The sequence below is a fragment of the Furipterus horrens genome, unplaced genomic scaffold, assembly GCF_987537825.1.
Source record: "Furipterus horrens unplaced genomic scaffold, mFurHor1.1.pri manual_scaffold_4, whole genome shotgun sequence".
NCBI classification, from domain to species: domain Eukaryota; kingdom Metazoa; phylum Chordata; class Mammalia; order Chiroptera; family Furipteridae; genus Furipterus; species Furipterus horrens.
In genome coordinates, this window is record NW_028327174.1 from 62,071,214 (window position 1) to 62,091,489 (window position 20,276).

At 40.6% G+C, this 20,276-nt stretch overlaps 1 protein-coding gene across 1 annotated transcript in view; it reads right to left on the bottom strand.

Annotated features, from left to right (window-relative positions):
* CUNH12orf56 (chromosome unknown C12orf56 homolog) overlaps positions 1–20,276 on the bottom strand; it is a 102,051-nt gene that overhangs the window by 46,655 nt on the left and 35,120 nt on the right. Inside the window, 4 exon segments of the mRNA XM_090275146.1 lie at positions 1,510–1,578; positions 1,581–1,654; positions 9,819–9,893; positions 16,771–16,898. Of these exon segments, the coding sequence (XP_090131272.1) occupies positions 1,510–1,578; positions 1,581–1,654; positions 9,819–9,893; positions 16,771–16,898 (346 nt within the window).

A 20,276-nucleotide genomic window follows, 5' to 3' on the forward strand; every position in this document is an offset into this window, starting at 1 on the left:
CGGAAGTACTTGGGCTTACAGAGAGACCTACTACATTAGCATGGTGTGTTACTTTACACATTGACTCTGGAGCCAGATTCCTGAGTTCAAATCCCAGCTCTGTTACTGATCAGCTGTATGACATTTGGCAAATTACTTATATACTCTGATTCAGCTTCTTCACCTCTACCATGGGCTTAATAATATCCCTTCATGGAATTGATGTTAGGATTTAATAAGATAGTATTTGTAAAGCCTGAATAGTAAACTTAGCACATTTTTAAAAAATAATTTATTTATTTGTTTGTTTGTTTATTTACTTATTTTTAGAGAGAGGGGAAAGGAGAAAGATAGGGAGAGAAACATCACTGTGTGGTTCCCTCTCACTTGCACCCCCAACTGGAGACCTGACGTGCAACCTAGTCATGTGTCCTTACTGGGAATCGTAGGCCAATGCTCAATCCACTGAGCCACAGCAGCCAGGGCTTTTGAACTTAGCACATTTTAAGTGCTTAATATCAGTTGTTATTTCCCACTTGCTCACTGGTTCAGGAATTTTCACTCATAAAATATCTTTATCTACCTGCAATAACATCAAAGAATTTCAAAAATATTATGCCAAAAGATGCCAGACACAAGAGTACATAGCGTACAACTCCATGTAAGTGGAATCCTAGGACAGGCAAACCCATCTATAGTGAGAGAAAGCACAGTAGTTGCCTAAGACCTGGGTTGGAAGGAACTGACTGCTAAAGGGCACAAGGTAACCTTCTGGGGTGACAGGAATGTTCTAAATCCTGAGTGGGATGGTCAACTGGGACAGTTGGTCACCCTAGTCTGGGCAAACCAGAACAGTTTGTCATCCTACCTGTGAAGCATTAGAATCTAAGAAATGGGCAGGACTGTGTTGTATGGTTGGGGAGCTGTGCAATGCACAGCTACTCAGTAAAGTGGTGGCAACTATGTAGGAGACCACTAGCCAGAATCAGCCTTATTAGCATCAGCCCCAGCACTGCCTGGGCTTCTCAAAACCTTCTCAACACCTTTTCCCTGAAACTGGAAGTGAAACTAGGGAAGTCTTACAGGGTATGCCTGTAACTCACTGAGTGAGAACTAGGTTGTTTTGACTCTCCAGGAGTCACCTTTTTAAAAATAACAGTCCTATACTCAAAAATAATTTTTAGATTGTATTTTTATTGTAGGGGGACCTTTCAGGTCCATTGCATGCCAGAAGCTTCCCCTCTTATTTACCTCTCTTTTCTTTGATTTTGAACCTAAACCATGTGAGCTATCTTTCCTGCCACTCTCCTTTCTTTCTGTCTACCCCACCCCCACCCCAACACACACACATATATTGATTACATCACAACATTTCAAGTGTTAAGATACGATCGCATTAAATTTAATCAACAGTATAAAATACAGCAGCAAAATACAAAGATGACATTTATACAGCATTTTACTTTATCCTTGAATATGCTGCATTCGATAAACAGGTAAAACAAGTTTTGAAGATTAAAAATAAAACACCTACTTTCCAGAAGAGCCTTTTCAAAATAAAGTTTTTCTGGGCTGCTACTTTAAGTTCTGTAATTAAAGTATCTTCCTCAAAGTATTGTCTTTAAGGAAAAGTTCAGATTTAAGCTGACTGAAACACTTAATTTTCTCCTCAGATCTACAGAAACATAAGAAAACACATAAAAAATGATAAACGGCAGTTGAGGAATATCAACAATTATTGAACAGGTATATAAAACTTTGTTACTAATGGATATTTTATTTTATTTTTCGATAACAGTTGACATTCAACATTATTTTCTATTAGTCGCAGGTGTACAGCATAGTGATTAGACATTTATGTAATTTACGAAGTGATCACTCCGATAAGTCTAGGACCCACCTGGCACCATACATTGTTATTACAATATTATTGACTATTTTCCCTATGCATACTTTATGTCTCCTTGATTATTTTGTAACCACCGATTTGTATTGTTTAATCCCTTCTCCTTTTTCGCACAACCCCCCATCCCCCTCCCATCCAGCAACCATCAGTTTGTTCTCTGTCTCTGTGAGTCTATTTCTGTTCTGTTTGTTCTTTAGATTTTGTTCTTTAGATTTTATATATATCATATCATAGGGTATTTGTCTTTCTCTGCCTGACTCATTTCACTTAGTGTAACACCCTCTAAGTCCATCACGTTTTCCCAAATTGGGTACTTTTCAGGCACTGGCTCTATCACCAGTAGGGAGTAGAGCTGGAGATTAGTATTCTGTTACATTTATAGAATGTCGGAAAGGTTAAGTAACCTGTCCAAGTTCACACAACTAATGACTCAGAAAAGCAGGGTGCAGAGTAATGGTAGAAGACATGTTTCATGTTCTGTTCAGGTTGATGAAAACTTCTTAGAATTTCTGAATTGAATTAAAAATATTTTTACCCCTTCAGAAATCTTGATGCCAGCTACATAGATGGAGTCTTAATTCTTGACCACTACCGCCCCCTCTATTAAAAAAAAACAACAACATGCCCTGGCTGGTGTGGTTCAAGGAATTGAGCTCCAGCCTGAAAACCAAAGGGTCACCAGTTGGATTCCCAGTCAGGGCACATGCCTGGGTTGTGGGACAGGTCCCCAGTTGGGGGTGCATGAGAGGCAACCACACATCAATGTTTCCTCTCTTTCTCCCTCTCTTCCCCTCTATAAATAAATAAATAAATAACATCTTTTAAAAAACACAACTAAAATATTCTCCCCTACCCAATCAATAAGCCTGTCTTATTAAGACACAAATTCAGACTTCCTAGAAAACCGTCTTTCTCTGTGAAGACATGGGAAGAGAAACAGTCATTAAAAATTCAGTGACAATAGAAGAGCATGATTATAAGCATGGGGAGGGGGGAATCAGACAGGTTAATCAGAATCCTAGATCTGCCCCTACTTAGCTTGGTGATAGCCACAGGCAAGTTACTTGGTCTCTCTCTCCCTTAATTTCCTCATCTATAAAATGAGGATGATGATAGTACAGTACTTGTCCCATTGTGCTATTTGATACCTTAATGACATATGTGCTTATCACACAGTGTTTAATAAGTAGCATCTAAATAAAGTAGGAATAAAATTTGATATCCCACTTTCCTATATATCCACTTCTAATTTCACATTACATTTTTAAAATAGTTGTAAAGTCCCTCTATTCTCTGAGAACTTCAAAAACAGCAGTAATGTAGTTTTCACAAACAAAATAACTTGCAAAAGCTCAGAAAAAAATACAATATCAGCAGAATAATTTTGAAATTGGTTTTCTAGTCTTTCCCAATAGGAGTCAGCAATTTACTAAGATCCTTAGAAACAAACTTTTTATCCTTTGGCACGTATGATAATAGACTGTAATACTAAACCATTTTTTTCAAAAGGCCAAAACAAATTTCATAAGAAAAAACACAGTAATATCTTCATACTAAAAGTCAATTCATATATAAACTGAGGTCTCATATACAGTCGGCGGCGGCAGCCGTCCGTCTCGAGAGACGATGGTGTAGCTTCTTAAGAGTCTATCTGCACCGCTGAGAATGGCTGTGCAGTTCGACTCGGGAGTGACATGGTATCTGTCTCCTCCCGTGTTGAATCGACATCTTGCGATGACGCTGAAGCTACAGAGCCTGGGCAGGGTAATATGGAGGGTCTGCTGTTGCCCATGCAGCAGACCCCCCCTCTCTTCGCAGCTGAAGGGTCCAAGGGAAAGACGGAGTCAATACAGCTTGGCTTCAGGTGCGCCGCAGGAGTTGCCGGTGTTGACTACAACGTCAAACTGCCTTAGGGACTCCGGCTCCGGATTTTCTGTCGGGGTTTACTCCCTTAGCCTTTCCCCTGAAGAGGTATGCCGCAAGGCAGCGGAGGTTTTTTGGAGTCAGAGTTTTCCTTCTCTGATGTACCCTGACTGGAAGATCGAACCAGCGACACTTAGCTCGCAGGCCGACGCTCAATCCACTGAGCTAAACCAGCCAGGGCATATACAGTATTCCCTCACTTATCACGTATATTACGTTCTAGACCTCCGCCGCGAAGTAGGAAAACCTACGTGACTTTAACAACATACGTATACAGTACCGCAAAATCCCATGATACAGCGAAAAATCCGTGATAAATAATTAAATATAATATTTTTAAAAATCCCGCGGCCAGAGTATTTTTGCTTTTACATAGATGACAAACTTTCTTTGACTAATTTAAATAAGAAAAAAGTGCCAGAAGACTCCATTAATTTCAACTGAGGAATAAGGGGAAATCACATTCATGTTAACAGATACTCTATTTTTCATCAGCTAAAAAACATCATACAAATAACACTGCAAAAAAGGATACTTGAATGATAAGCTCTATTTTGCCTATATTTTTTTCATTTTTCACCCAGACATTTAATAAAATAATACCTTAAAGTTGTATAATGCTTTACAACTGGAATAAGCTTTCATATATTATCTCAGAAGCACTGTGTGTATGTTCACAATGCTTAGGTTATAGAACTCACCTTTGTGACAGAGTTCTAATTTGAAAACCTAAAAAATATCTACTTCTTTTAAGCTGAAGGTCTCTCGCAGGCAAAGACCATTTCTTGTGTATCTTGTACATATACTGTATCCCTGAGAGTTAATTTTTAATCACTACATTTTAAATATGTTGCCTTCAGGAATTAACTTTGCAAGATATACACTTTTTCTATGTCAAGATAGTGGTAGAACTCTTCCTCTTGCCTTCAGGAACAAATTCAAGCCATATATATACAAAGTTAGAGCCTATTTTATTATACAATTAGCTTAAAAATCACTTTAAACACCAAAATTAAAACTAATACTCTTTTAGAATAACATATGAAAACATGTAGAAAGTCTAAGCTATCTCTATTACCATACTTTTACAAAAAGAAATCACAAACATTATGTTATTTAACCTCTCGTCGTCGGCAGCCGTCCGTCTCGAGAGACGATGGTGTAGCTTCTTAAGAGTCTATCTGCACCGCCGAGAATGGCTGTGCAGTCCAACTCGGGAGTGACACGGTATCTGTCTCTTCCCGTGTTGAATCGACACCTTGTGATGACGCTGGAGTGTCCTCTCCAGTGAAGCTGAAGCTACAGAGCCTGGGCAGGGTGATATGGAGGGTCTGCTGTTGCCCATGCAGCAGACCCCCCCTCTCTTCGCAGCTGAAGGGTCCAAGGGAAAGACGGAGTCAATACAGCTTGGCTTCAGGTGCGCCGCAGGAGTTGCCGGTGTTGACTACAACGTCAAACCGCCTTAGGGACTCAGGCTCCGGATTTTCTGTCGGGGTTTACTCCCTTAGCCTTTCCCCTGAAGAGGTATGCCGCAAGGCAGCGGAGGTTTTTTGGAGTCAGAGTTTTCCTTCTCTGATGTGCCCTGACTGGAAGATCAAACCAGCGACACTTAGCTCGCAGGCCGACGCTCAATCCACTGAGCCAAACCAGCCAGGGGTTATTTAACCTCTACATATCAAAATAAAACAAACATTTTCTTACAAAGACATGATTATCACACCCAATATAGTTATCAATGTCGTTGTCGGCAGCCGTCCGTCTCGAGAGACGATGGTGTAGCTTCTTAAGAGTCTATCTGCACCGCCGAGAATGGCTGTGCAGTCCGACTCGGGAGTCACACGGTATCTGTCTCCTCCCGTGTTGAATCGACATCTTGCGATGACGCTGGAGTGTCCTCTCCAGTGAAGCTGAAGCTACAGAGCCTGGGCAGGGTGATATGGAGGGTCTGCTGTTGCCCATGCAGCAGACCCCCCCTCTCTTCGCAGCTGAAGGGTCCAAGGGAAAGACGGAGTCAATGCAGCTTGGCTTCAGGTGCGCCGCAGGAGTTGCCGGTGTTGACTACAATGTCAAACCGCCTTAGGGACTCCGGCTCCGGATTTTCTGTCGGGCTTTACTCCCTTAGCCTTTCCCCTGAAGAGGTATGCCGCAAGGCAGCGGAGGTTTTTTGGAATCAGAGTTTTCCTTCTCTGATAGTTATCAATAATTCTTTGGTATTGTCTAATGCCCAGTCCATATTCAAATGTCCTCTATTGCCTTAAAAATATCTTTTCTATTCAGTTTGTTAAAATTAAGATCTAAATAAGATACTTGTTATATTTGCTTGTTATGTTTCCTAAGTCTTTTAAAAACTTTTACTATAGAAATTTTCAAACATACACAAAAAAGGAGAAAACTGCATAAGAAACCCCACATACCAACCACCTAGCTTCAATATATAATATTTCAACATTTTGCTAATCATGTTTTATTAATTCCCTTACACACACACACGCCTATCATTTTAAAAGTTGAAATAAAATATGCAAAATATAAAATTTACCATTGTAATAGTTTTTAAGTGTACAATTCAGTGGCATTAGGTGCACTCATAATGTTGTGTAAACAACACTATCAAATTCCAGAATTTTTTCATCTTCCTAAACAGAAACTCTTTACTCATTAAACAATGACTCCCATTCCCCTCTCCCCATGGTGACCTCCATTCTACTTTCTGTTTCTATGAATTTGCCCATTCTAGGTGCCTCATATAGGTAGAATCATACAACATTTGCCTTTTTATGTCTGGCTTATTTCAGTTAGCATCATTTCTCCAAGATTCATCCATGTTGTCACATTTGTCAGAATTTCATTCCTTTTTGAAGGCTCACATACCCACACTTTAAAGTCAGGTTCAGATTTAATTGTTTTAATGAGATAATTCATAAGTGGTGCTATGTGTTTCATATTACATCAAATCATAAGGCACAAAAATCTGTCTGTCCCACTTAAGTGATGCTAAGACTGATCAATGAGTTTACTCATTTACAAAATAATCCCTTTATTTGAAGTTCTGCTTCATCTGTCTAATGGTTTCATCTATTGAAGATTGCTGCATGAATCTATCATTTGATTAGGAGTTGCAAAAATGGTAACCTTCTAATTTTGTTAAATCTTTCACATGCATTAGCTGGAATTCTGTAAAATGGAATTTTCCCTCATTAACTTGGGCTGCTTGATTACCCTGAACTGATTACAGTTCATGCAGGAAAGGCAGGATAAATGCTTAATTCTTTCCATTTGTTTGCTAATTTGTAGAGTAATGAAGTTCGATGTGTTTCTATCTCTTTCTGTGTGGAGGTGGGGGAGGACCTTTTCTCTATCACGCATCATTATACACTTCTAAATTTTTATATATTTATTGCGTTCAACCATCTCATTCATTATTTTTTCTAATACTCAAATGTTCCATCTTTGGCTATTAAGAGCCTTCATGTGGGCTTAGTGGATTGAGGTGCTTTAGGGTCCTGTTACTCTGCATTCTGGCACAAGCTGTTTCAGACTCATTTTGTATATTTCCTGCCCCAGATCTAGAATCAGTCATTTCTGTAAGAAACTTTGGTTCCTTTAGTGGGAAATAAATATGCATCTTTTAAAACTTACTCTTAACTCATTTACACAACCCCCGATATACAACCTTTTAAAACTTGACCATAACTTAATATCAAAATTATTGATGCTGTTACAGAAACAAGGGAGTCCAAAAATCCCCAGAGCTTGCAGCTGGGGGATGGGGAGAAGGAAGCAGCTTTTGGAATGCCTCCACTTGCCTGAGGCTGGTGGCTAGTGTCTTTCTTATGCAAAATGGCTTTAATGCATCCAAAGCCTCAGGTAGATGGGAGGGGTATTGAACCAGAGGACGGTATGGAAAGCACACAGAGCCTACGTAAGGGTCTGTGAATGGTCAGAACTGTTTGCAACGCCCACTGCGTCAGATGACGCAGTCAGGGATATATAAGCAGCTGCAGACATTTTAGCTCTGACTCTCTCTGGCTCTCGCTCGTGCTCTCACTCGGACTCTCTCGCGCTCTCTGACTTGGGCTCTCTCGCGCTCTGGCGCTCTCTCTCTCGCGCGCTCCCGGGCTCTCGCTCTCAGGGTCTCGCTCTCTCGCTCCCTCCACGTGGCTTGGTGAAGGGGCCTTCTCCGTGTGGCTTGGAGAAGGGGTCTCCAGGCTGCTTTAAGAGGCTCTCGCCATGCGGTTTTGAGGAGGAGAGGAGATCTGTGCGGTTTGCTGGAAGAAGGCAGTTTGCAAGGAGGCTGAGAATCCAGGCAGTTCTGCATTGAGAGCTGGAGGGCAACACAGCACAGAAAGGACCTCCCCAATCAGGATTGAATGATTGGCAGCTGCTGGTAAAGCTGAACTTTGTTTGGAAAGTAGGGAAACGGTTTCTCTAGCTTTCCTAAAACTAGCCTGGTTTGGAAGGGGGCGAGGCAAGGATATGTGTTTGTGGGTGTTTTAAAGAGCATAAGACTTAATAACAGAAATCCGCAAATAACTAAATCTATATAACTGTTAAATAAACAATTCTTTTTCTTTTCACCAAACTCTGATATTGAGAGTTATAATTTTGGCGGCGGGCAATCGGGCCCCTAACTAAAGAGCCCGTGGGTTTGTTTTCAATTGGAGCAGCCCAGGGGTTCTGTAACAATGCCATCAATTCACTGAATGCATTCTATGTGCACACCACTGTTTTAAGTAAGTAAAATACAAAAATTAAAAAGACATTGTTTGCTTTCCAGCAGTTCAAAATTACTGGAAGAGATAGTCACATCACAAGTAACTACTTCACTAGAAGGCTGACTGTGACAACAATCTAATAGATCTATGAAATCTGGATAAAATCCAAACTTCTTAGCCCTGAAGCCCTTTATGATCTGGTCCCTACCTCTATCTTATTCATTCATCCATTCATTCACTCATTTGTTCGTTCGTTCATTCATTCATTCTCTAAAGGCTTATTGGCATACTCTATGTGCCAGTGACCAAGTCCCTGCCCTGAAGAGGCACACTGCATAATAGGGCAACATATAATCAAATAAGCAATCATAATACAGACTGGTAAGTGTTATGTGGTGTATAAGCTCAGAATGTTATGGAGGGGCCCCTCTTAACTTAGTTTTGAGAAATTATTTTTAGAGAAAACTATAGTAAGCTAAGCTTGATAAACTGAAATTAATTCATGAAGGGGAAGAGGAATAGAGAGTAGGGTTCTAGAATAAGGGCCATTATATCATGTTAGGGCCCAGAGGAAAAATAAACAGGGAGCTTTCTGAGAACTGTGAGTTTATTTGGTTCAGGAGTGTAAGGCAAGGATGGGAAGGACACAGTAGTTGAGGCCAGAAGAAATGGAAAGACAGGAGGAAGATCTGTGTAAGCTGTTAAAGGGTTTAGAACCATCTCCTAAGGGCTAGGGGAACCATTCAAAGGCTTTAGGGAGGAATTACATGATCAGATCCTCTGCTTCTGAAAGAGTCCTCTGTTGTAATGGAGAATGGTCTAGAGAGGGCCAAGAGTGAAGGCAGAGGCCAGCTAGGAAAATACTGTAGGAGCCCAGACTGGGCCTGAGTGTGTTTCAGCGGAAAGATGTGGATGTTACCCAGATATAGTAAAGCACAATAAATCATATGGTGATTGGCTGTATGTGGCCATTGGTGAAGGAGAGAGAGAAGGTAAAAAGGTAACATCCAGAACTCTGGTTTAGGTAATCTGGGGATAATAGCATTATGCCCTGTGTTAGGAAACAGCAGAGGTTAGGTCCCAGAAGGTAAGATGATGATTTCTGTTTTGAATATGCTGACTTTAAAAAACCTACAAGAGGCAATGTCCAGTGGGTAACAGTTTGCAGACCTAAAATTCAGGGCAGAGAGTTGAGGTAGAGGTCAAATGTGAAGGTCAGTAACACATAGAGTTAGGAGAGGCACTGAAAAGAGAACAGTCCTCCATTGAACTCGATCATATCATCCTCTCCTTACCTGTATGGCTTTTGACCTCCAATAGCAAAACTGAGCTCACTAACATTATAGGAAACCTTGTAAAAGAGTAGCTTTCTAAAAGAGGAAAAAAGTGGAAATAGAATTTTTGTTTACTGAAATTCAGTTCCCCCTACTTTTAGTCATTATCATAGATTGATTCTTTAATGCCTTCTATAGTACATGATTTGTTTATGTAACTCATTCCAGTGTTTGATAATACCACAGGGAAATTTTTTCATTATATAATTTTTTTGCATTTTTATTTATTTTTTTTAGATTTTATTATATATTTTTAGAGAAAGAGGAAAGGAGGGAGAAGGAGAGCAAGAGAAACATCAGTGTGTGAGAGAAACATCGATTGGTTGCCTCTCATGCACCCCCAACTGGGGACCTGGCCTTCAACCCAGGCACGTGCCCTGACTGGGAATCAAACCAGCCACCTTTTAGTTTGCAGGCCAGCACTTAATCCACTGAGCCACACCAGCCAAGGCTCCTTATATAATTTTTAAAGTTTTAAACATAATATTTGGTTATGATAAAATAAAATTATCTATCAAACTCAAACAGTACAGAAATGTATAAAGTAAAAGATAAAAGTTTCCAGTCTCTCCCTACTCCTCCTATCCCACTGTTCAAAGTACCTTGCTATTATCAGTTTGGTTTATATCCTTCCAGGCATATAAAAACATACTAATCATACCATATATGTTTGTAACATTAAATATTAGAATATATTTAATACTAGATAAATCATATCATATATATTAATCTGGAACTTTTTTTCCACTTAGTACATGGTAGACAGTTTTTTATCTGTGTTTATAGATTTACCTCAATCTTTTCAATGATTTTCTAGTATTCTATAGCATTGTTATCTAATAATTTAACTATTCTCCCATTAACAAGGTTATTTTTTCCTCAAATCTTTAGTGTTGCCATTTCTCATTCATCCTGGGTCCTCAAAACAAAAGGTCATGTAGTGTTCAGCAAGTTCTCTAAGTATTATTTTATTTATATAGAGGATTAACAGGCATATTATTTCAGAAGAAATTTCTGAAATGTTGCTGATTTACTATTCCAAATAAGTTTACCCCCTACCTTATTCCTTAACAGAGCAGAGTGGTGGGTGAGTAGGGTGGGGAGGGGGGAAACACGTGTTTTTTTCTTACTACGTACTTTGTCATTGCTCTAAGCTAGAAAAACAAAGCTGCCTTTTTCCCCCTCTCCAAATATTTATGCTTGCCTTAGATCTAGAATTTTAATTTGGGATATCCCTTAGCTCTTTAGCTTTCTAGTGGTGATCTTCAAATGTATAAAGGGCAAAGAATTGCCACATTTCATCTTTGTAGAATTTAAGATGCTAAACAACCTAGATATAATTACTTTTTGTGAAAGTTACAAATAAAATTGTTACTGAAGGAGACTCAACTCTTTGGAAACCCTTAAAATAAAACATGAGTTTGTTTCTAATTGGATAATTTAGATAAATTTTAACTGAAAATATAGGGAGAGTTAAAATATCCAATTCCTTTTCCCAGGAGCACTTTCCAGGTTTAACATGAAAGGTCATTCTGGATCTCAAGGCACAGAGATCAGTTAATGAAGATAAGTTTCCTACAACTTATGAAGACATCACTAAGACTAACTAAAGGAGGCCAACCTGGTGAAAAAAACTCAACTGTGTCACAAAAAGTCAGAACTTTTAAATGTTTATATTGAACTAATATCTTATTCTTGTTTTAAGTATAATTTTATTGATTATGCTGTTACAGTTGTCCCAGTTTCTCCCCCTTTGCCCCCCTTTGCCTATTCCACCTGGTACTTCCCTTCCCTCCAGCAATCCCCCCACCTTGGTTCATGTCTGTGGGTCCTGTGTGTAAGTTCTTTGGCTTCTCCATTTCCTTAACTATTTTTAACATTCCCCTGTCTATTTTGTTCCTACCAATTATGTTTCTTGATCCCTGCACCATTTCCCCCTTTCTTCCCCTCCCCCCTCCCAGCTGATAACCCCCCAAATGATCCCCATACCTATGACCCTGTTCCTCTTTTGATTTTTTGCTTAGTTTGTTTTTGGTTTTGGTTTTTAGATTCAGTTGTTGATAGTTGCAAGTTTGTTATCATTTTAATGTTCATAGTTTTGATCTTCTTTTTCTTAAATAAGTCCTTTTAACATTTCATATAATAAGGGTTTAGTGATGATGAATTCCTTCAGCTTTACCTTGTCTGCGAAGCACTTTATCTGCCCTTCCATTCTAAATAATAGCTTAATATCTTATTCTTACAAAAATGAATGCTAAGAACAGAGAAACAAGATGGCGGAGGAGTAAGTGGAAGCTACACTAACTTCCTCCTAGAACTAGTCTGGATTTACAATGTAATTTTGGAGAAATCATCTGGAATAACGAACCGAACACCAGCTGGAGAGAAGTCTTATAACCACGGAGAGACAGAAAAGGCCGCTACATCACAACGTGACCGGTAGGGAGTGCGGAGACGTGGAAGGGCTGGCTGGGCTCCCACGGGTGGCAGCTGAAGGGGCTGAGAAACAGCTCAGCAGCCGGGGATTCCCCCTGAGAAGGGCAGGGTCTAAACCCCCAGCTGGGCTTCCCAGCCTACAGCGACAGAGTGGAAAGTAAAATAGTATCAGCTGTGAAAAGCGAAAAGCCACAGGCTTTCTTGCTAGCCGGAGAGAAACAGCAGGAGAAAAAGAGCTCTTAAGTGGATCACATACGAAAATATTTTGGCCACCACTTACCCTGGGCTCAAGCAGAGGGAAGGCAGAGAGGACTGGAGACACTTGGGGAGAATTTGGCACGGTGGCTTTGAGGGGAGAACTGGAGGAGCAGCTGACTGGGTCCCAGTGCTGACTCATCCCCAGTACTGCGGGTAGACCATTCCCCTCCAAGTGGCGTCAGCCTGAGGGGAAGCAAAAGCCCTGCCTACAGGAATTAAGCTGCCACACCCACAGTCCTTAAGCCTGACAGCTAATCACAGATTGAATAGATTAACAATCAAAGAAGACAGACAACAGCAGTAGATCCCTGGAAGTCTCCAACAGGCTGCCTAGGGCCAGACTGGTACATGATCTGACGCCACCAGAGGCAGATCCAGGAAGTGCAGATCATTCCAAGAAGCACCAACAAACAATAGGAGTCAAAAAAATGGGGAGACAGAGAAACAACCTCCCATCAAAAGGAAAGGTAGAATCCCCAGAAAGAGTGCTAAATGAAATAGAGGGGAGCGAACTATCAGATATGGAATTCAAAACATGGATTATGGAGAAGCTGAATGAGCTCAGCGGAAACTTCAAAGAACTCCAGAAAAACTACAAGGAACTCACAGAAAATTACGTGAGCATGAAAAAGGACATAGAAGCTATCAATAAGAGCCAGGAGGAAATGAAAAATACGATCTCTGAATTGAAGAACACAGTAGAAGGAATTAAAAGCAGGCTAGAGGAAGCAGAAGATCGGATCAGCGAGCTGGAGGACAACCTACACAAAAACTCCCAGACAATGCAACAAAATGAAAAAAGACTGAACAAGACTGAAGAGGTTCTAAGACAGCTGCAGGACAACATGAAACGTAATAATATCCGTATCATAGGAATTCCAGAAGGAGAAGAAGAAGAGCAAGGGATAGAAAACCTCTTTGAAAAACTAATGACAGAAAACTTTCCTAACATGACGAGAGAAAGAGTCACGCAAGTCCAGGAAGCACAGAGGGTCCCAATGAAGATGAACCCCAACAGGCCCACTTCAAGACACATCATAATTAAAATGCCAACATTCAAAGACAAAGAGAGAATCCTAAAAGCAGCAAGAGAGAAACAACTAATAACATACAAGGGAGCTCCAATAAGGCTATCATCAGATTTCTCAGCAGAAACACTACAAGCCAGAAGGGAATGGCAAAAAATATTCCAAGCAATGAAAAACAAAGGCCTACAACCAAGAATACTCTACCCAGCAAGGCTTTCATTCAAAATGGAAGGTGAAATAAGGAGTTTCCAAGACAAAAGAAGGCTAAAAGAATACATCTCCACCAAACCAGCATTGCAAGAGATGCTAAAGGGTCTGCTTTAAGAAGATGAAGAAACAGAGAGACAGAGAGGAACACGAGTACAAAGGGGGAAAATGACAATGAATAAGTACTGAAAGAAAGAAGGAACTTCTACCATTTGCAACAACATGATTGGAACTAGAGAGAATTATGCTTAGCGAAATAAGCCAGGCAACAAAAGAAAATTACCTTATGCTGTCACCTGTTACAGGAAACTAATGAACAACACAAACAAATGAGCAAAATTGAACCAGAGGTATGTAAACAAGGAATAAACTAACAGTAACAAAGGGGGAGATGGGAGGGAGAGAAGGGGAAAGAAGGGGAAGGGTCTAGTCAAAGAACATGTATGAATGACCCATGGACATGGACAACTGGGTGGGGACTGACTGTGGGGGGGGGCAGGGTGCAGGGAAGCAAGAGGGGGAAAAAAAGTGAGACAACTGTAGTGGAAAAACAAACAAACAGAAAATTTTTTAGTGGGGGGGGAATAAAAATATAAAGAATAGAAATGCAAGTTCAGTGAATATTAGAAGGACAAGGATTTTCCTTCCGATAAGACAGTCCTACAGATTTAGAGACTTGTATGTGGGTTATGTTACATAAATTAACATGTGTTTTCTGTTTTCAAAGGGCATAAGCCTACAATCTCATTACCTGAGTGATTATCTGTATGCATAGGCCTCACTTAATCCTGTCTGCATTGCTGCCTCCTGAGACTCAATGGTTTGGCTGAACTAAGTGGCTGGGTTGGTGAAGAACGGGGTGGTCTGTGGGCTTCACTTTAAAACTGGTTTCTCTTTTCTATCCTAATGGCTTGGACAGAAAAAGCCCAGAGGCCTGAGATGGGGGAAACCTAAAATATTTCCCTCAGTCCAAAATAAGTATAATGGGCAAAAGGGTTTTGGACAGGTGAGATGTACCTGGCACACCTTCCTCCAAAGAAGCCCTTCTTTTCCCTAATGTGGGACATTGAAAAATTAATACCTGTCTTTTGTCATCTAGTGGTTACGGATTAAATGATGTCCTTTAACCCTGTTGCCCCCAGAATACAACAAGGATGCCAGCCTGTCAAACCAAGCATGCCGTTGTCCAGAGACAGCCAACCAACCTGGAGTCTGCACGATCCTTCCCCTTGTGGGAAGGCCACCCTCCCCTCCACATCCCCACTCTTATTAGGGATTTCTTGACCCACGGGTAGGTAGGACGACGACCATGTCCAGCTTGAAGCAGCTAGAGGAGCTCGAGACCTTCATCCATTGTCCTTTATAAGATTGTAAAGGGTCTTAAGTCTGAGAGGGAGGAATTGTTATTTTTTATTGTTAAAATATTTAACTAATTAATTAATTAATTTTAAAAAAAGAAGAAGAAGAATATATGAAAGGGTGAGGCGGGAGAGCTTGTATGTACGACCCATGGGCATGGACTTGGAGAGGGGATTGTTGGGGAAGGGGGGTGCTGGGCGGAGGGGAGCAAAGGGGAAAAAAAATTGGAACTATTGTAACAATATAATCAATAAAATATACTTAAAAAAAAAAAAAATGAATGCTAACCTGACTTGTCATTTATATATGAAATATTTGCTTATTCATTTTCCATCTTTCAAAGGTAGAACATTATTTTTAATATTATAATATCCATCAAATAATAATCCTCCACCCAAATTTATTCCAGTAATCATGGGAAGAAAAAACATCAGACTGGGTTCAAATCCCAGCTCTAGACTGGTTGTGCAAACTTGCAAATATCCTTTAATTTCGCAGTGCCTTAATGTTCTTATCTATAAAATGAGAATAACAGTCTTACCTCTTACGGTTGCTGTGCAGATCAACTGAGTTAATATACAGAAAGCATCAAGTACATGCACCAAGGCCTCAAATGACTATAACCAACAAGCAACCCAAAACTATGGGGCCTACCCCACCCAACCTGGGCAGGGTTATTGCCTGCAGAGCAATCAGCCCTATGGACATCAGAGTTCTGGCGCCTACAGTCAGTCGGTCAGGGGACACTCAGGCTATGGCCAGAGCACCTATGGTCCTTATGGACAGATCCAGAACAGCTATGGCACTCACTCTGCTCCCCAGGGATATGACTCAGCTGCTGGCTATGGCAGTGACCAGAGTTCTCAGTCATCCTATGGATACCAGTCCTATCCTGACTATCTATGGCCAGCGGCCAGCTCCTAGCAGCACCTCGAGAGGATATCGTAGCAGTTCTCAGAGCAGCAACTACGAGCAACCCAAATGGGAGCTGTGGGCAGCAGTCTGGCTCTGGTGGACAGCAACATAGCTATGGCCAGCAGCAACACTCCTGTAACCCTCCTCAGAGCTATGGCAGCAGAACCAGTACAACAGTAGCAGTGGAGGTGGTGGGGGGGGGGGGGGAGGTAACAAGGGCCAAGATCAGTATCACATGCATGGTGGCGGCAGTGGTGGCGGTTATGGCAATCAGGACCAGAGTGGTAGTGGTGACAGTGGCTGCAGGGGAGGCCAACTGGAACATAGGGGGTGAGACCAGGGTGTGGTGGTGGTTATAACCACAGCAGTGGTGGCTATGAACCCAGAGATCATGGAGGTGGCCATGGAAGCAGAGGCAGCATGGGTGGAAAGGATGGTGGTGGCTTCAACATATTTGGTGGCCCTTGGGACCTAAGATCACGTCATGACTCTGAACAGGATAACTCAGACAATAACACCGTCTTCGTGCAAGGCCTGGGCGAAAATGTTACAATTGAGTCTGTGGCTGGTTACTTCAAGCAGATTGGTATTATTGAGACAAATAAGAAAACAGGACAGCCCGTGATTAATCTGTACACAGACAGGGGAAACAGGCAAGCTGAAGGGAGAGGCAGTGGTATCATTTGCTATATTTGCTGCTTGACCAGCACATTTCAATCAGGGTGGTGGCAATGGTCGCAGAGGCTGAGGGCGATGAGGACCCATGGGCCATGGAGGCAGTGGAGGTGGTGGCAGTGGTGGTGGTGGCTGAGGAGTCCTCCCCAGTGGAGGACTGTACCTAGAGGATGATGATCCAGTCCAGGCAGAGGCTTACATAAATCGAGCATCATTGCTTCAGAATGAATCAACCAACAAACAATTACAGATACATTATAAGGTATGCTATGCACATGTTCTTGATTATAGAAGAAAATTCATTGAAGCTGCACAACAGTACGATGAGCTCTCTTAAAAGACAATAGTGCATGAAAGTGAAAGACTAGAGGCCTTAAAACATGCTTTGCACTGTACCATCTTAGCATCAGCAGGACAACAGCGTTCTCGAATGCTAGCTACTCTTTTTAAGGATGAAAGATGCCAGCAACTTGCTGCTTATGGGATCCTAGAGAAAATGTACCTTGATAGGATCATCAGAGGAAATCAACTTCAAGAATTTGCTGCCATGCTGATGCCTCACCAAAAAGCAACTACAGCTGACGGTTCTAGCATCTTGGACAGAGCTGTTACTGAACACAATTTGTTGTCTGCAAGCAAATTTTATAATAATATTACCTTTGAAGAACTTGGAGCTCTTTTAGAGATCCCTGTAGCTAAGACCAAAAAGATAGCATCACAAACGATAACAGAAGGACATATGAATGGATTTATTGATCAGATTGATGGAATAGTTCATTCTGAAACACGAGAAGCCCTACCGACATGGGACGAACAGATCCAATTGCTTTGTTTCCAGGTGAATAACCTGTTGGAGAAAATTAGTCAGCACCAGAATGGACAGCACAAGCCGTGGAAGCCCAGATGGCTCAGTGGCTCCTTGCATAACTTCTGTACACACTCTACTTTTTTCCATGTTGTACAGATTAATTTCACTATCTCTAAAACATTTGCATATATATTTCAATCCCTTTTATGCTGAGTTCCATTTAAATAAGACAATGTTAGAGCAGGACATACAAGCATTTAAAAATATGTAGTTCCCATATATTTAGGGTCTCTGTGTATCAGGGTAACTCAGATGTTTTGAAAGCTTTTACTTTAAAGAGTAAGTGAAATACCTGTGGCTAAAAGTTTGGGATTTGTGATCACTTTGTAGTCATGTGAAACTTAAGTGTTTTGTGCCTCTCCAAATCTGTTTATTCTAGTAAATGGAGAAGTGAGCCCCCCACCCCCCAAAAAGTGCAGAAGTGTTGATGACGTTGTGGAAATAATGTGCAAATGAAGTTCTGATCCTTTCTCTCTAGGTTTGCGTTGCTTTGTAAAGGGGAGGCCAGTGAGGAATTTCCTAAGTAAAATTCATTTCCGTTCCCATTGAACTTGAAAGGGATTTCACTTAAGAGTCTTTGTGATCTGAAAGTCCCTCGGGTTCTTTTGTATTTGTTGTGAAAGATGGCACACTGACAGCCATGCCAGTGGCTTATGTGGACTGACAGCTCCTCCTGGAGGGGGTAGTTAAGGGTTGAAAGGCACTTTGGCCATGAACGGACAGCTTCTTGAGATCTGAAAGGGGACAGAGTTGAGTCCTTGGATGGTGTGCTGCTCTATTGGTGGTACCTGTTAGGTAGAAGTTAGCATTAAACATGATATTCAGAATTTAACAGTAAGGAACACAGAGAAACCAGTGGCCCAGTTGGAACAGTTTAAGACTCTGAAAGTAAATGTTTTCACATAAAAACGATACTTGTTAAGAGAAGTGAGTAATTTAATCTCACTTACTCACTGATCTAGGGGAGATATGGCACAATTCTCATTGTACTTTTCTGCTTTCAGAAATAAAATTCTACCCAATGTCATTTAAAGAAATATGTTTTATATCTAAAGTATTGTGCCTGTCCTTCATGAAGCCCAGTGTTTCCATTGAAAGGACTTTTCATTCTAGTTACAAAACCTGATTTTACTTTTATTGTGCATTTCTAATAGGTCCTATAAAAAAATAATTCATATGGTGATAAGAAAACATTTTTAATGGTGATTCACATATTGCTAATACTCTTCTGATATTTCCAATAGCATCCCAAAAGCCTCAGTACTTTTTTCAGAATCAATCTTTTACCTTCCCTGTTCTCTCCAGCTCACCACAATCCATTTCTGTTCTGAAGCACAAGGAAGCAAGTTGTAGAGGCTTAGAAGTTGCAGAATATGATGAGATCTAAGTTCCAATCCCAGCTGTGGCACTCAGTGGTTATGTGGCTTTGGTTGACCTAGGCCTCAATTTCCTAATTTTAAAATAGGAACAGTAACAGCACCAATCTCATATAGCTTCTGTGAGAATTAAATAAGAAAATACACATACACTATGTTTGTAACACTGAGAACACTAAGTGCTACCTATTATTATCCTATATTGCCTCAAATTGCTGGTTTATCATTTTATATTATAGTATCTTTGTCTCCCTTACAAGAGTGTAACTACCATGAAAGTGGAAAGCCATTCAGTTTTTATGAGTTCCTAAATTAATTTTAAACAGGTATAAAATTCATTAATTATCTCTATAGTGCTATGAACTGTGCTGAGTTCCACCCATCAGCTCCCTCCCACAGATTTTGCATGTGCACAGATGCACGTGCGCGTGCACGCACACACACACACACACACACACACACACACACACACAGGTCACTCAAATTCCATTCCCTTTTACAGCCATGACTTACGTTACACTATTTCTTCATAGGATTTTATTATGTAACAGAGTTATAAAAGCATCTAAGAACATAAGATGCTCACACTAGAATTTTCAGTTAAGTGAATATATCTATTCCTGAAGTGGATGATACATACTCCAATTCTCTTTTAAATGACAGTTCTTCTATTCTTGAAGATAATATTTTCCAAAGTTTTCTCCATGCAAATCGGACCAGTGCATAGATTATGTTAGACAATGTTATAAAAATGTTACAATATTCATGTTAGGCACAACATATGTTTCATGTAATAATTCAGCAAAATGATTTCAGGTAGTTACAGAAAGTAAGGGGGGACCCCTTAGTTCATGTCCATGGGCTGTGCAGTCCTTTGGCCTCATTCCTATACTATTCTTAACATCCCCTTCTATTTTGTTCCTACCAATTATGCTTTTTAATCCCTGCACCATTTCCCTCTTTCTCCCTCTTCCCCTCCTAGCCAATAACCTTCCAAATGATCCCCATACCTATGATTCTGGTTGTTTGCTTAGTTTGGTTTTGTTTTTGTTTTTAGATTCAGTTGTTGATAGTTGTGCTTGTTGTCATTTTAATGTTCCTAGTTTTGATTTTCTTTTTCTTAAATAAGTCCCTTTAACATTTCATATAATAAGGGCTTGGTGATGATGAACTCCTTTAGCTTTATCATGTCTGGGAAGCATTTCATTTGTCCTTCCACTCTAAGTGATAGCTTTGCTAGATAGAGTAATCTTGGTTGTAGGTCCTTGCTTTTCATCACTTTGAATATTTCTTGCCA